General features: G+C 37.1%; 1 protein-coding gene across 1 annotated transcript in view; it reads left to right on the top strand.

Annotated features, from left to right (window-relative positions):
• The window catches only part of LOC126234389 (cyclic nucleotide-gated cation channel beta-1), a 181,330-nt gene that overhangs the window by 140,039 nt on the left and 23,787 nt on the right, over window positions 1-17,504 (top strand). The window contains exons 5-12 of the mRNA XM_049943076.1: window positions 2,166-2,324; window positions 5,578-5,837; window positions 6,996-7,085; window positions 7,195-7,382; window positions 12,960-13,101; window positions 14,161-14,320; window positions 16,211-16,392; window positions 16,579-16,742. Coding sequence (XP_049799033.1) covers window positions 2,166-2,324; window positions 5,578-5,837; window positions 6,996-7,085; window positions 7,195-7,382; window positions 12,960-13,101; window positions 14,161-14,320; window positions 16,211-16,392; window positions 16,579-16,742 — 1,345 coding nt within the window. The remainder of the gene's footprint in view (window positions 1-2,165; window positions 2,325-5,577; window positions 5,838-6,995; window positions 7,086-7,194; window positions 7,383-12,959; window positions 13,102-14,160; window positions 14,321-16,210; window positions 16,393-16,578; window positions 16,743-17,504) is intronic.

Below are 17,504 nucleotides of genomic sequence, written 5' to 3'. Positions count from 1 at the left end.
GAAAAAACTGCTGTCCTAAAAATTAACAATCTGGAAATAACTGATAGTAAACAGATTGCAGGCACATTTAACAACCACTTTCTAAGTGTCACCTCTCAAATAGGTTGCAGTGGTGACCTAAGGGAAGCTGCAGATATTCTGAAACTTAACCTCCCACAATGTTTTAATGATATAAATGTAACACCCATAACTGTTAATGAAATTAAAAAAATAATTCACTCATTGAAAAGTAAAGGATCTTCAGGTACAGATAACATCTCTAGTAAACTGTTGAAAGCCTGCAGTAATGATGTAAGTGTAGTACTTACTCACATTTGCAGCACATCTCTTTATGAGGGAGTTGTTCCAGAGAGAATGAAATATGCCATTGTGAGACCTCTTTTCAAGTCTGGTGATGCTACAGATGTCAAGAATTCGTCCTGTCTCTCTCTTAACAACATTTTCAAAGGTTCTTGAAAAGGCAGTGTATAACAGGATTGTCGCACATCTTGATAAACTTAATATTATTAACCAAAGACAGTTTGGTTTTCAATAAGGAGTTTCCACAGAGTGTGTCATATATTCACTCACAAATGGCGTCTCGGAGTCTATTAATAGTAAGAAGTCACCAGTTGGTGTCTTCTGTGATATTTCCAAGGCCTTTGATTGTGTAAACCACAAGATACTCTTGGAGAAGGCCTATCATTACAGAATCAAAGGGCCTATAGGTAACTGGCTAAAATCATATCTTGAAGACAGGAAACAAAAGGTAGTTCTAAACGGCTGCAACAAAGGATCTTCTAATCTAGTGGATTCTGAATGGGGCAAAATTCAGCATGAAGTTCCCCAGGGATCTGTCCTTGGACCCTTGCTGTTTTTAATATATGTTAATGATTTACCCCTGTCCATTAGTAAAAATTGTGGATTCACAATGGCTGATGATACAAGAATTGTAGTAGATGATATGCTCAGAGAAGTTACAGCTTGGTTTTCAATTAATTCTCTTTCACTTAATATTAAAAAAACTAATATTATACAGTTCCACACAAAAAATAAAACTCTAGAAAATATAGTAATTGCTCATGACAACCAGGAACTAGAACAGGTGCACTCCACTAAATTCCTGAGGGTTCACACTGACAGTAGGCTCAACTGGGAACAGCATGTGTCCCTTACTCTAAAAAGACTTTCATCAGCAACTTTTGCTCTAACAATCATTACTCATTTTGGGGACATCAACATCTTAAAATCAGCTTACTTTGGGTACTTTCACTCATTAATGAGTTACGGAATAATATTCTGGGGTAATTCACCAGCCTCAAAAAAAATCTTAACTGCTCAGAAGAGAGCAGTCAGAATCACATGTGGGGTTCCTCCACGAACCTCATGTAGAAAACTTTTCACACAGTTAGGTATTCTGACCACAACACGTCAGTACATATACTCTCTGATGAATGTAGTTAATAAAGACGATGCTCAGTATGAAACAAATTGTTCATACCATAACTACAATACTAGAGGTAAAGATGATCTACATGTTGAACTAAAAAATTTATCACTTGTATAGAAGGGAGTAAAGTATGCTGCTATGAAGACTTTTAATGCATTGCCTAATTATATTAAATGTACAAGAGAAAATGAAACGCTGTTCAAAGGTACGTTAAAAAAATACCTGCTTGACCATCCACTGTACTCCTTAGATGAATTCTTTTCCAGAAGTAATGCCCTCTCTTAATAACAGATGTATTTAGTCTCTTAGTTATTAGATGGACAATACATTATTATGTTAATGTTATAGTGTTAATGTTATAGTTATAATGTTATATTGTGAATTGCTATACTAATTAAATGACAGCTTGTAAATGAGAAATAGTGATACTTATTAATATCTCCATCATTGTATTATATTACTATTCTGTAGCATTAATTGTATTTGTACAATTGTATTGACACATTCCACATCCAGGCGAATCACTCGCATGTATGGATCCATGGAATACGCATACCAAATAAAATAAAATAAAATAGAATAAGAATGCACCTGATTCATAGCTAGTGCACATCCTAATTACTTAATCACATTAACATAATGTAACAGTTTTCAATTTATAAAAGTTAACAGAATTCAAATGTACTGCAAAGTATAATAATAATGTTACAAATGTACTTGACTGTTTATGTTTCAGCTGATAGCAATGGTATTTCTTCCCCACCACTGTATGAATGTGTTGAGACTGTCAACAGTGAGGAGCAGGAACAATTACCATGCACATTCAGCCTCAGCTGCAAGTCTTTTTTGAAGATTTTTGATTGTTTCAAATGTAATACAGTCCTTGATCCACAAGGTATGTTGGAAGAGCCATGTCACTTGTGTAATGATGTATAAACTGTCTGTATGATTACAATGTTAACATAAAAATGAAGATATGTGTGTCTGTTGGGGTTTTTTCATCTTGTATAATTTGAAGAGATCAGACATCATATTCTCTCTCTCTCTCTCTCTCTCTCTCTCTCTCTCTCTCTCACACACACACACACACACACACACACACATAAATGTCTGTCCAAACCACATGAAAAGTGAAAGATGAAGTCTAATTACTCCAGCTCACTAAACAGCATTTAACATAATCTACATCTACATGATTACTCAGCAATTCACATTTAAGTGCTTGGCAGAGGGTTCATCGAACCAAAATCATACTATCTCACTACCATTCCACTCCTGAACAGCGAGCGGGGAAAAACGAACACCTAAACCTTTCTGTTTGAGCTCTGATTTCCCTTATTTTATTTTGATGATCATTCCTACCTATGTAGGTTGGGCTCAACAAATTTTTTTTTTGCATTCGGAAGAGACAGTTGGTGACTGAAATTACATAAATAGATCCTGCCGTCTTTGCTTTAATGACTTCCATCCCAACTTGCGTATCATATCTGCCACAATCTCTCCCCTATTACATGATAATACAAAACAGGTGCCCTTTTTTGCACCCTTTCGATGTCCTTCGTCAATCCCACCTGGTAAGGATCCCACACCACGCAGCAATATTCTGACAGAGGACAAACGAGTGTAGTGTAAGCTGTCTCTTTAGTGGACTTGTTACATCTTCTAAGTGTCCTGCCAATGAAACGCAACCTTTGGCTCGCCTTCCCCACAATATTATCTATGTGGTCTTTCCAACTGAAGTTGATCGTAATTTTAACACCCAGGTACTTAGTTGAATTGACAGCCTTGAGAATTGTACTATTTATCGAGTAATCGAATTCCAACAGATTTGTTTTGGAACTCATGTGGATCACCTCACACTTTTCATTATTTAGCGTCAAATGCCACCTGCCACACCATACAGCAATCTTTTCTAAATCGCTTTGCAACTGATACTGGTCTTCGGATGACCTTACTAGACGGTAAATTACAGCATCATCTTCGAACAACCTAAGAGAACTGCTCAGATAGTCACCCAGGTCATTTATATAGATCAGGAACAGCAGATGTCCCAGGACGCTTCCCTGGGGAACATCTGATATCACTTCAGTTTTACTCGATGATTTGCCGTCTATTACTACGAATCCAGTCGCACAACTGAGACGATACCCCATAGGCCCGCAACTTGATTAGAAGTCGCTTGTGAGGAACGGTGTCAAAAGCTTTCCGGAAATCTAGAAATATGGAATCAACTTGAGATCCCCTGTCAATAGCGGCCATTACTTCGTGCGAATAAAGAGCTAGCTGTGTTGCACAAGAACGATGTTTTCTGAAACCATGCTGATTATGTATCAATAAATCGTTCCCTTCGAAGTGATTCATAATGTTTGAATACAGTATATGCTCCAAATCCCTACTGCAAACCGACATCAATGATATAGGTCTGTAGTTTGATGGATTACTCCTACTACCCTTCTTAAACACTGGTGCGACCTGCACAATTTTCCAGTCTGTAGGTACAGATCTATCGGTGAGCGAGCGGTTGTATATGATTGCTAAGTAGGGAGCTATTGTATCAGTGTAATCTGAAAGGAACCTAATCGGTATACTATCTGGACCTGAAGACTTGCCCCTATCAACCGATTTGAGTTGCTTCACAACCCCTAAGGTATCTACTTCTAAGAAACTCATGCTAGCAGCTGTTTGTGTTTCAAATTCTGGAATATTCCATTCATCTTCCCTGGTGAAGTAATTTCAGAAAACTGCGTTCAATAACTCCGCTTTAGCGGCACAGTCGTCGGTAACAGTACCATCGACACTGCGCTACGAAGGTATTGACTGCGTCTTGCCGCTTGTGTACTTTACATACGACCAGAATTTCTTCGGATTTTCTACCAAATTTCGAGACAATGTTTTGTTGTGGAACCTATTGAAGGCATCTCGCATTGAAGTACGTGCCAAATTTTGCGCGTCTGTAAATTTTAGCCAATCTTCAGAATTTTGCATTCTTCTGAACTTCGCATGCTTTTTCTGTTGCCTCTGCAACAGCGTTTGGACCTGTCTTGTGTACCATGGGGGATAAGTTCCATCTCTTACCAATTTATGAGATATGAATCTCTCAACTGCTGTTGCTACTATATCTTTGAATTTGAGCCACATCTCATCTACATTTGCATAGACAGTTCAGAAGGAATGGAGATTGTCTCTTAGGAAGGCTTCTAGTGACACATTATCTGCTTTTTTAAATAAAATTATTTTGCTCTTGTTTCTGGTGGATTTGGAAGAAACGGTGTTGAGCCTAGCTACAACGACCTTGTGATCACTAATCCCTGTATCAGTCATGATGCTCTCTATTAGCTCTGGATTGTTTGTGGCTAAGAGGTCAAGTGTGTTTTCACAACCATTTACAATTCGCGTGGGTTCGTGGACTAACTGCTCGAAATAATTTTCAGAGAAAGCATTTAGGACAATCTCGGAAGATGTTTTCTGCCTACCACCGGTTTTGAACAAGTATTTTTGCCAACATATCTAGGGAAGGTTGAAGTCCCCACCACCTATAACCCTATGAGTGGGGTATTTATTTGTTGCGAGACTCAAATTTTCTCTAAACTGTTCAGCAACTATATCATCGGAGTCTGGGGGTCAGTAGAAGGACCTAATTATTAACTTAGTTCAGCTGTTAAGTATAACCTCAACCCATACCAATTCGCACGGAGTATCTACTTTGACTTCACTACAAGATAAACCACTACTGACAGACACAAACACTGCACCACGAATTCTGCCTAATCTATCTTTCCTGAACACTGTCTGAGACTTCGTAAAAATTTCTGCAGAACTTATTTCAGGCTTTAGCCAGCTTTCTGTACCTATAACGATTTCAGATGTAAGCAGACATATGTATTATTTAGCATGTCACAGATACTTATCAAATAAAAGTACTTTATTTTTAGTTTTAAATATTTTGACTGTAGGACAAGTACTGGACTGCAGCTTTGTTATACGTAAAATTAAACTTTTGATAGGGTTATTGTTTGAACAAAGTTTTTTTGTACATTGTAAAATAAGCATCTGATTTCAAAACTTGAGCTCTCTGATCTGAATAAAACATTTAATCATATGGTATAAAAAATGCACTCAAAGTGTACTGGTAAATACTTATTCTCCAGGGATATGCTACGTGCTTTGGTTGCTTCTTGTTACTGTGTGCTACTCTTACAACTGCTGGGTGATCCCACTCAGAAGCACATTTCCATATCAAACAGAAGAAAACACACCAGTGTGGTTAGCACTGGATTACTCTGCTGATGCTGTCTATTTGATGGACATTCTATTTTTTAAACCGAGGCTGACCTACCTTAGTGATGGATTTTGGGTGAAAGACACGAAACTTACTCGTCAAAGATACTTCAGAAAGTGGCAGTTCAAGGTATGGTACAGATGTCTGGAAATTGGTAGCACTGATTATTTCCCTGAAATATGATAGTTACCTAAATGTTGCACAAATAATTTGCATACTTTTTGGAATTATGTAAACTGAGTTGTCTTTCAGGTTGTTCAACATAATTCATATAACATTGCAACAAAAAACATTTAATATTCACTATTAGTATGTTATTCTATAATAAGTATTTTATTCTTTTACACTAATATAAGTACAGTAATGAATTTACAGACAGAGATTAATCTCTGGAATGAAAAAGTTGTCACAAAGAAAAACATCCAATTTAATTTTACAGTTTATTTTGAAATCTGTCAACATTGTACATAATTTACCAAATGACAACAAAACAGTGTCTTCTGCATTGTTCTCCTCCCCCCCCCCCTTTCTTAGTTAGTCACACACACACACACACACACACACACACACACACATACTAATATCACTTACTGAAGTGTGGAGAGATAAAATATTTACTCACCAAGCAGCAGCAGGAGAAATGCATATAAGGATATTAAATTTACAAGCTTTTGGAGGCAGTGTCTCCTTCTGTTGAGAGGATTGTAGGGGAAGATGAAGGGTGAAGAGAAAGAACGGGTGAGGTCTAGGAAATGGGGAGAGTTTGGAAAAGTTGTCCAAACCCCAAGTCAGAGGAGATTTATCAGATGGGGTGAGAAGGAAAAGACTGATTGTTGACTATACCACCTCTGAGGAGGTGGATGTGGAGGTAAGGTAGAGGTTAAGGGAAGAAAGAAGCAGATATTAAGTGAAAATTAGGGTGTGAGAAAGATGTCATAGAGGATTTAGATAAAGAAAGTATAGGAACAAATTTATGAGAACTCTGTTCCTGACATGATTCTATCTCAGGAAATGTGAGTTGTAAACTGTTGACTTCTTTTCATTTGCTATCAGACAACATAATATGTCATTAGGTTACATATTTCCTATATCAGTGGAAGTCTACATGCTTTCATTGGCTGTAGAAAAATGTACATATGATAGTTTTCTACATTTCTCATAATCTGATTTGTCTTCTCCTTCCCATAAATTTTAAATCATTTAATACAGTAAGGACAATTAATAATTCTTTGTGTTACTATGTGCAAGCCCATCATTATTTTTATTACAATTTTTTCTGGTTTATAGATGGACTTGTTGTCGCTATTGCCTCTAGACTTGTTCTACCTGATGTTTGGACCCCAGCAATTACTGTTTAGACTGCCAAGACTGCTGAAGGTATCAAAATAATGAGTGCAATTTATTCAATAAGTACTCTTTAGTTATATTGGCCACTTTTACTTAACATTGTGTAATAACTTCCACACATAATCTTCTTGTCCTGAAGGTACAGACATTTTGGGAGTTCTATGACCGTGTGGACAACATCCTCAAGTCACCGTACATAGTGCGAATGGCGAGAACACTATCCTACATGCTCTTCCTAATTCATGTTAATGCCTGTGCATATTATGCATTTTCACTCTGGGAAGGCCTTGGATCTAACAAATGGGTGTTTAATGGCCAAGGAAATGCGTAAGTTATCTTCAATTTATTAAAAATGTTGAAAGATTTTCTAAGATTAACATTTAAGGTGTTTAATTTTATTAGCTGATACTTTTGTTTGAAGAAATTCTTTAAAATCTTAAGATTCTACAAAATTATTTGACTACTGTTTTCGAAATTGTAGAATCCATAAAGAGTATGAGGTGCTGCGTGGCACAGAGACCACTGGATCATGACACTGATAATATCATTAATCATGTGGCTACACAACAGCTACCTCAGAACTATCAGATATTATATAATTTGCTAGCCACTGTGGAAACTACAAGCGATTAAAACAAAATTATCACACAGAATGAGTGCTTTTCTGTCTCGCCATACCCCACTGCAATTAGGGAATGAGTTATAAAGAAGACATTGACTTCAAATACAGCATTTTGTTGGGGTACAACTAACTGAAGATTTAATCACTAGTTGTCTCATGGATGCAACAGCTCACTGGTACTGTCTTATGACCATGGAATCAGCCAGGATGATAGCAAAAGCTTTAAGGGAGGGCACTGAAACTCATGGGAGTTCCTCTTTCTTAGGCTAAGATGAGTGACCAATTATTCAAAATTGAATGAAGTTAAGCTTAATGACAAGCTCAGACAGGCAGTATTAGAGATGTTAAAATATCACGAGATACTCATTAAAGTTCAGTGAAAAATGACCTTAGTATGTCACAAGATTCTCATAAAAGTACAGTGGAAAATAATGTTAATATATTCTTTAGAATATCGAGGATTAGATAAGCTTCTTGTTTGTTTAGGACATTTACAAACTTAGGATGGAATAGATGTGCTATGCTTGTCTGAGCATCAAATAGTCACAGCTATGGGAAAGGTAAATGTAGGAAGATATAAGCTTTCAGCACATGTAAGTAGAGACACTTATGGAGAGAGGAAGAGTTACCGTATACATTAAAATATATCGTAATGTGAAAAATTTAGAAACTAAAAGAAATTGTGTAGAGCAACATATAGATGCATGTGCCTGTGAGCTTAAAGAAAATAATGGTTCTTTTATAATTGTAGCTATGTATAGGTCCTCATTGGAAAATTTTCTGGTATTTCTGAAAAACTTGGATTCTTTGTTGTGCCATCAGTCAAACAGAGGCAAGTAAATTATTGTTTGTGGCAATTTCAGTGTAGATTTTCTGAAAGAGTCTGACAGAAAGTATGATCTTGAAGTATTACTTGGTTCTTTCTAGTTTGACATCAGTTATTGATTTACGTACTCAGGTAGTACAGGAAAGCAGCACACTGATAGATAACGTTTTTATAGACCAAGATAAATTTAATCAAATAAAAACTTTTCCCATTAAGTATGGTCATTCTGATCCTGATGCACAGCTAATTACAGTTTATAACACAGCTCCATACAGTAATGCAAAACAGCCCCAGAAAATAATGCATTCAGTTAATGACTTAACAACTCAAAATTTTAGGGAAAGCTTGCAACAGTTTGACTGGGATGAGGTGTACAGGGAACCTGATGATAATTTAAAATTTAACCTATTTATTAATACCTTTGTGAGTCTATTTGAAAACTGTTTTCCAAAGAAAACAGAGAAACGCAATTGTAAGAAACCTTCTGAAAAGACGTGGCTTGCTAAAGGGATAAAAGTATCTTGTAAACAGGAAAGGGAAATGTATCTTATAGCTAGAAGGAGTAATGATCCAGACACAGTCAAACATTATAAAAACTACTGCACTGCATTAAGAAAAGCTATTAAAAAGTCCAGAAGTATGTGCATGAGATTAGGACCTCTGGTATTAAAATTAAAACAATTTGGAATATTTTTAAAAGGGAAGTAGTGTAACTGAAGCATGGGAAGACTGTATTTCACCATTTTTTTGTGTGTTGGAGAGAAAATAGGATCCAACTGTTAAGTAACTGCAAGGCAGACGCAATACCTATGCAATTTGATAAAATTAAAGTTCAAGCCACCTCTCCTACTGAAATTAGGAAAATAATAAATTTACTCAAAAGTAAAAGCTCACGTGGAATTGATGGCATTTCAAACAGAGTATGAAAAGCTTGTTCCCAACAAATAAGTAGAATTCTCAGGCATATATGTAGTAGCTCACAGAAACTAGGTATTTTTCAGATAGATTGAAATATATTATTGTTATACCATTGCATAAAAAAAGGAGATAGGTCTGATGCTAACAACTACTGCCCAATCTCACTTCTGACAACTTGAAAAAGTAATGTATTCAAGAGTAGCTTCACATATTTGTAAAAATGAAGTACTAAAAAAATGTCAGTTTGGCTTTCAAGAAGACTTTTCAACAGAAAATGTTATATTTACTATCAGTGATTAAACATTAAATTCTCTGTATAACAAAACATCACCCATTGGGATTTTTTGCTCTCTCTTAAAGGCTTTTGACTGTGTGAATCATGAAATTCTCCTAGATAAGCTTAACTGTTGTGGTACGATTGGGACACTGCACAACTGTTTTAATTCGTATTTAACTGGAAGAATGCAGAAGGTTAAAATTAACAGTACAGACAGTCTAAAAAATCAGCAGAGTCCTCCAAGTAGGGGGTATCAAGGGTTCAGTCTTGGGTCCCTTATTGTTCTTAATATATACACTATTGGCCATTCAAATTGTTACGCCACGAAGATGACGTGCTACAGACGTGAAATTTAACCGACAGGAAGAAGATGCTGTGATATGCAAATGATTAGCTCTTCAGAGCATTCACACAAGATTGGCACTGGTGGCGACACCTACAACATGCTGACATGAGGAAAGTTTCCAACCGATTTCTCATACACAAACAGCAGTTGACTGGCATTGCCTGGTGAAACGTTGTTGTGACGCCTTGTGTAAGGATGAGAAATGCGTACCATCACGTTTCCGACTTTGATAAAGGTAAGATTGTAGCCTATCGTGATTGCGGTATATTGTATCGCAACATTGCTGCTCGCATTGGCCGAGATCTAATTACTGTTAGCAGAATATGGAATCGGTGGGTTCAGGAGGGTAATACAGAATGCCGTGCTGGATCCCAACAGCCTCGTATCACTAGCAGTTGAGATGACAGTCATCTTATCCGCATGGCTGTAATGGATTGTGCATCCACGTCTCGATCCCTGAGTCAACAGATGGGGACGTTTGTAAGACAACAACCATCTGCACGAACAGTTCGACGACGTTTGCAGCAGCATGGACTATCAACTTGGAGACCATGGCTACGGTTACCCTTGACACTGCAACACAGACAGGAGTGCCTGTGATGGTGTACTCACCAATGAACCTGGGTGCATGAACGGCAAAACGTCATTTTTTAGGATGAATCCAGGTTCTGTTTACAGCATCATGATGGTCGCATCTGTGTTTGGCAACATCGCGGTGAACACACATTGGAACCGTGTATTTGTCATCGCCATACTGGCGTATCACCCAGCGTGATGGTATGGATTACACGTCTCGGTCACCTCTTGTTAGCATTGACGGCACTTTGAACAGTGGACGTTACATTTCAGATGTGTTGCGACCCGTGGCTCTACCCTGCGAAGCCCTACATTTCAGCAGGACAATGCACGACCGCATGTTGCAGGTTCTGTACGGTCTTTAGTCAATACAGAAAATGTTCGACTGCTGTCCTGGCCAGCACATTCTCCAGATCTCAGACCAACAAAAAACATCTGGTCAATGGTGGCCGAGCAACTGGCTCGTCACAATACGCCAGTCACTACCCTTGATGAACTGTGGTATCTTGTTGAAGCTGGATGAGCAGCTGTACCTTTACACGTCATCCAAGCTCTGTTTGACTCAATGCCCAGGCATATCAAGGCCGTTATTACGGCCAGAGGTGGTTGTTCTGGGTACTGATTTCTCAGGATCTATGCACCCAAATTGCGTGAAAATGTAATCACATGTCAGTTCTAGTGTAATATATTTGTCTGATGAATACCCGTTTATCATCTGCATTTCTTCTTGGTGTAGCAATTTTAATGGCCAGTAGTGTATTAATGGCTTGCCACTCTGTAGTCATGAAGATGCAAAGCTAGTTCTTTTTGCCAATGATAAAAGTATAGTAATCACATCCAACAAACCAGAATTATAAATAATGTCTTTCAGAAAAATGTTAAGTGGTTCTCTGCAAATCGACTCTCACTAGATTTTGAGAAAACACAGTACATACAATTCTGTACACTTAATGGCATAATACCATTGATAAATATAGACTTTGAACAGAAGTCTGTTGCTAAGGCGGAATATTCAAAACTTCTGGGTGTGTGCATAGATGAGAAATTTAATAGGAAGGAACACGTTGAATTGGTTAGGTTCAGCTACTTATGCTATTAGAGTTGAATTTAGGTGATGAACATGTCAGTAAATTAGCCTACTGTGCCTATTTTCATTCACTGCTTTCATATGCCATCATATTTTGAGATAATTCATCATAAAGAGAAAAAAGTATTCATTGCACAAAAGTGTGTAAACAGAATAATAGCTCGAGCTCACCAAGATCACCTTGTAGTTATTTCTTTAAGGAACTGAGGATATTCACAGTACCTTTGCAATACATAATTATTAGTAACCCATCCCAGTTCAAAAATAATAACGAAGTGCATAGCTACAACACCAGAGGAAAGGATGATTGTCACTATTCTGGGTTAAATCTGAGTTTGGCACAGAAAGGGGTGAGTTATGCTGCCACAAATGTCTTTGATCATTTACCAAATAGCATTAAAAGTCTGACAAATAGCAAACCAGCATTTGTTTAAAAAGTTTTTGAATGACAACTCCTACTCAATAGATGAATTTTTAGATATGAAGTAGTAAAAAAAAAAAAAGAAAAAAAGTGACAAATTGGGATGCTACTGCCATTTGTGATAATGTCTGATATGCAGTTAGAATTCTCTTAAAACTCAGTGATGGATGATGTTTTTACAGAGATAGTGTTTGTCATGTAATAATACCTTCAAACAATACCGTCAGGATAACATTCAGACCTTTGTCATTTGAATTATTGAAAAAGTCACCTTTAAGTAGTGGATAATGCATCTGTCCTGTCCTTCATTTTCACCTAGCATGGCATAGACCAAGAGCTTCTACCACTAATAGCTTGTAGAGATGAGGCTTGGAGAGAATAAAGTAAGCTGAGCCCAATTGAGTTAGAAAGAAGTGATATGTTAAGACTAATACCATCTACATTCCAGTATGATGGGGTCACACGGAAGGTTTGGTACTGACATAAGTAGTATCATTACAGATTACTATGTAATTTTTCTGCAACATAATCCTAAGAACAGAAAGTGGAGACGTTTTAATTTTTATAGTAAGTTGTCATTGTTTGGTGGAAGTTGTATATGTGCTTTCACAGAGCTCACATTTAAAAAATAGTATGTGTAATGCTTATTAATTGTTCTGTTACATACACAAAGTTATTCTAATTTTGGGCACAACAGAACACACTGGCTGTTTGGCTTACTTACACAACATTCATTTAGTTATTATTGCTTCAGGAACACATTTCATTTGGTCACCGTATATGTACTGTCATTTAATTAGAGAATATTATCACTTTTACTTTTCATTTCAGATATATACGGTGCTTTTACTTTGCTACAAAGACAGCAACATCAATTGGGAAAAACCCAAAACCAGAAAATGAACAGGAATATTTATTTATGACAGGCAGCTGGCTAATGGGTGTTTTTGTTTTTGCACTCCTTATTGGCCAAGTAAGTATATTTAATTAATTAATATAATTTGTTTTATGTAGTTTTACAGGACTGACCTTCTCTGCCTTATAGGCAATTCTCAAGAGCTGTAGGTGCCAACATGTCATAATATATCAAAATATTTAGCAGCAGACATGGCAGTTCTGCATGTGGCACATATACATGCAACTGTCAAATTTAAAATGCAGGGTGTACATAAAGTCTGGGAACACTTTCAATTAATTATTGCACAAGAACTAAACACTGTACAGATGTCATACATATTGCATTTTGAAGAGAAACTCTGAAAGTTTTTTTACAAACAATTGATATGCGAACCATGAGTGACCCGGCAGATGTCAATACGGTAATTGTATTCTTGCCATACCTGTCCCAGCATGGCATCATCGACTGTGGCAGTTGCTTCCCGTATTCTATCCTGAAGCTCTGCTACATCATGTGGTAGAGGCAGAACATACACCAGATCTTTAACTTGTCCCCACAGAAAAAAGTCACACGGAGTGCGATCTGGTGATTGGGTAGGCCATTTCATGAAACAGCTGTTCCCTTCTGTAGCAGAGCCATGTTTGCAACTAGTGCTGACCATTAGCAAATTACCAAACTATGCTGTTGCACTATACATGAAAAAAAAACCTTTCAGGGTTTCTCTTCAAAATGACATATGTATGATATCTGTACAATGTTTGGTTCTTGTGCAATACATAATTGAAAGTGTTCCTGGACTTAATGTACACTCCATAGAATGTGTACTGAATATAGTAAGGATCATCGTTAAGACTAATGTCACATTCTTAGACATTATAAGTGCTCACTTTATTATTTAAAAACCATCTGTCAATTTATAATTGCTGATAGCAGTGACTATGCTGAATGTGAATGGTAAACTAATAATAATGTTAAGTGCTTTGTTGCAGGAGGGAAAAATGTTATTCTTCATATGCTGAATCTAAGCTCATCTGTTAGACACACAGTTAATAACAAACAGTTGTGAATTAAATATGAATTCTGGTACTAAAGATTATCTCCACTGCTGATTCCATATTTCTTTGTACATGACAGATGCGTGACATTGTGGCTACAGCAACAAAAACCCAGACAGAGTATCAGATGCTCTTGGATGAGACTCTTAAGTACATGCGAAGGTTTAACCTGCCTCATAAACTCCAAGAAAGAGTAAAACTCTGGTTCACCTATACCTGGGAACAGCAACATACAATTGGTAATATTACTGAATACAGATGACTTATTTCTTTAGTATGTTGTGATATTACTAATCAGTATTCAATAGTGACAAGTGACATGTTTGCTTTAATATATATTTTTTCCTGTAAGTAATATTTCTATTTGTGAGACATCTAGAAGGAATCTCCTAAACTTCAGTGTAGACAATCAGATAAATTTTAGGATTTGCTAATCAGATGAGATTTGAATTTTCTTTTGATTATAGGGAGTGTAGGGACTCCCAGTTTCCCGGTATGTGTCCATTGGAGATCCTTACACCCACAGAATTCTATCCTGAACCATAGCCAAGAGGCAGGATCTACCTAAAAATTATTTTTCTATTTTTCATTTTACTTGTGATAATCACATATCAGTGGAAGTTTTTTTTTAATACAACAAATGCCATAAGACAGCAAAATAAGTGTAATAACTTCAGGAAGATGTGGTCTTTACAAGATGTACAATTTTCTGCTATGTGCAATATTCCACTGATAGTTGATGGTATTCGTATGTTGTATGACAGCCCCTCATCATTATTGCAGATGTATTCATCATGAGACCAAGAGGCACCTGAGGTAAAGAGTGAGCTAAAGGTGGAGCTTCTGCTGTTGCATATTTTATGTTGGTGGAGGCAATTTCCAGCATGATTGTCTGTTGTAACATTTATGCTGGCTTCACATAACCATTATTAATTTCAAATGGTGTGCATCTGGAAGTCCACTGTCACTGATGTCACAATGACAATCTGGATCAGGCCTGGAAGCATACTCAGATACTCTCATGCTTAAAGCGACTGCTTGAAGTATACAGGAAATATGTATTTGAGTTCTGATCTGGCATGAATTTGTGACTGTCATGACATATTCATTATATTCCAGGTTAGGGGTTTCTGAACAGTTTTCAGTGATATCATTTCATGTCATTATATCTTCTCTTATTTCATCCATATTGATTCTGTTCATTTCATTTCATTGTGTGTACTTCACTATTCTCACTCATTTGAAAACTGGTTAAAACTGTAAATTGTTTGCATTTCTAAAGCTGCAGTTGCTGCTCCTACAATGTTATATTTTAATTATCTATTAAAATAAAATAAGTAGAGGGTACAATTTACATGACAGATTAAATAAACATAGATTTAGAAATAAATCTTCAATATCCTTCTAAATGCAGCTTGATATTGATAGAATAAAAATCCGCTTCAGTTGCAGTAATTTCATTTTTATTGGACAGCCAGTTCTAAAGCCTTAAACTTCACCTTCAGGTGTCACCAAATAGTTATGGAAACATAAATATGTGGCACTTAGGCTAGTCAGTCATGATGAATCACACCCACATCAAACAAATGCATGGGAGTGTAGGACCAGCAGCTGGTGTGCTCTCCTTGACGACCAACAAGGCACTTGAAGATAAGCTTCAAAGCCAGTTGTGAAGTTGCAAAAGAAATTATTGCCAAAAGAAGTGAAATTTTATTCTACCAATATGTTTCTCAGTGGGAATGTTTGCCTGATCAAATAGTTGGATGGTATATTTGCATGATTGCGTGATTACTGTGGGTAGTAAACAGTAGTTGCAAGGCTAGAATTGTAAAAATTATACAGTTCTTGTTAAAAACAATATTCTCCCATGGAATAATCATTTAATATTAAATATGGATAGAAGTACTCAAATCGGAAACATTTGCTGACAACTCATGTGGTGCATAGAGGCAATGTTTTGTATTTGTATTTACTAATGTATCGTTATATTATCCCAAGCCTTTAAAGTTTTATGAAACATGATGGATGTATGTATGATACTTTGTTGCATTTTCATGCTTTGTGTAATTTATTACTATAAAGTAGTAGCTCAGTAGAAAATGTTTTATCCTGTGTTTACTCTCATCCAGATGAAAGCAGAATTCTAGATGCACTACCTCAAAAACTGAAAACAGATGTTGCTATCAATGTACACATTCAAACTCTGAGTAAAGTTCAATTGTTTCAAGATTGTGATGAGGCATTGCTTCGTGATCTGGTCCTCAAACTGCGGCCAGTTATTTACCTTCCTGGAGACTACATCTGTCGCAAGGTAGTGACCTAAGTTTCACTCAATTTTGTGATTATATTTGAATACTTTCTCATTTGTAGATATTGCATGAATTATTGGAAGGATTCTTTCAATTAATGTGAATTATTACAAATTATTTGACATTGTTTTCTGTACATAAAACTTAATTCTTCAGAAGGCTACAAACAAGGACTTCCTTTTTTACAGGGAGAAGTTGGAAAAGAGATGTATATTATAAAATCAGGCCAGATACAGGTGATGGGTGGTAAGAATAATGATGAGGTGCTGGCAACACTTACTGAAGGGTGTGTTTTTGGTGAGATCAGTCTTCTTTCTTTGGCAGAAGGAAACAGGAGAACTGCTACTGTGAAGTAATTACTTAAATTACATATTCTATATGCCTTATGTATAGAAATGGATTCATGTGTAAATGCATATATTGTCGACATGTCCTCCTAAACTACTGGATTGATTTCAGCCAAACTTGATACACATATTACTTATTGTCTGACAACAAGTACAAAAGGGAAAGAACCAACTCTCATTGGGGTGAAGGTGAAAGTAGGATGACTTTGGAGATGTGCAGATGAGGGCGGAGGAAATGGACAGAGAGAAAAAGGTGGAGGAGGAGATGCACAGAGAGAGGGGGGAGGGAGGAGATGGACAGAGAGAGGGAGGAGGAATAGAGGGGCAGAGATTTAGGGGGAGGAGGAAATGGAGAACCCACCAGGACTGCAACACGATGCCTCTCACTCGACGATTACGACGATTTCGGCGGACATTTTCGAGCCTGCAGCAATAAGTGAATTTAGGAGTGTGCATGACTCCGGCTATCAGACGCCTTTTTTCCCAGCACATGTGCCCTCCCTCATCGACGATGCAGTTACCTCTTACGTATCTCCATGCAGTGCGGGACCAATGCCGATTACTGCAGATGCTTTGTTGGACAATCTACCACCACCAGGACAATGATCTGCCATGCAGCAATCCGTGCAGTACCACACGGATTCCTGCCACGTGGCCAGAACCACTTTGTTCACAGATCAACCTCCTCAGCATCCGACCACGCTCGCGCCTGCCTTGGTTCAGCATCAGCATATGCCTTCCTGCTTCGATACCTCGGCCTGCAACAG

The sequence above is a fragment of the Schistocerca nitens genome, chromosome 2 (genome assembly GCF_023898315.1).
Source record: "Schistocerca nitens isolate TAMUIC-IGC-003100 chromosome 2, iqSchNite1.1, whole genome shotgun sequence".
Classification (NCBI taxonomy): Eukaryota; Metazoa; Arthropoda; class Insecta; order Orthoptera; family Acrididae; genus Schistocerca; species Schistocerca nitens.
The sequence above is the reverse complement of the archived record's forward strand: the minus strand, read 5'-3'. Positions and strand labels throughout refer to the sequence as shown.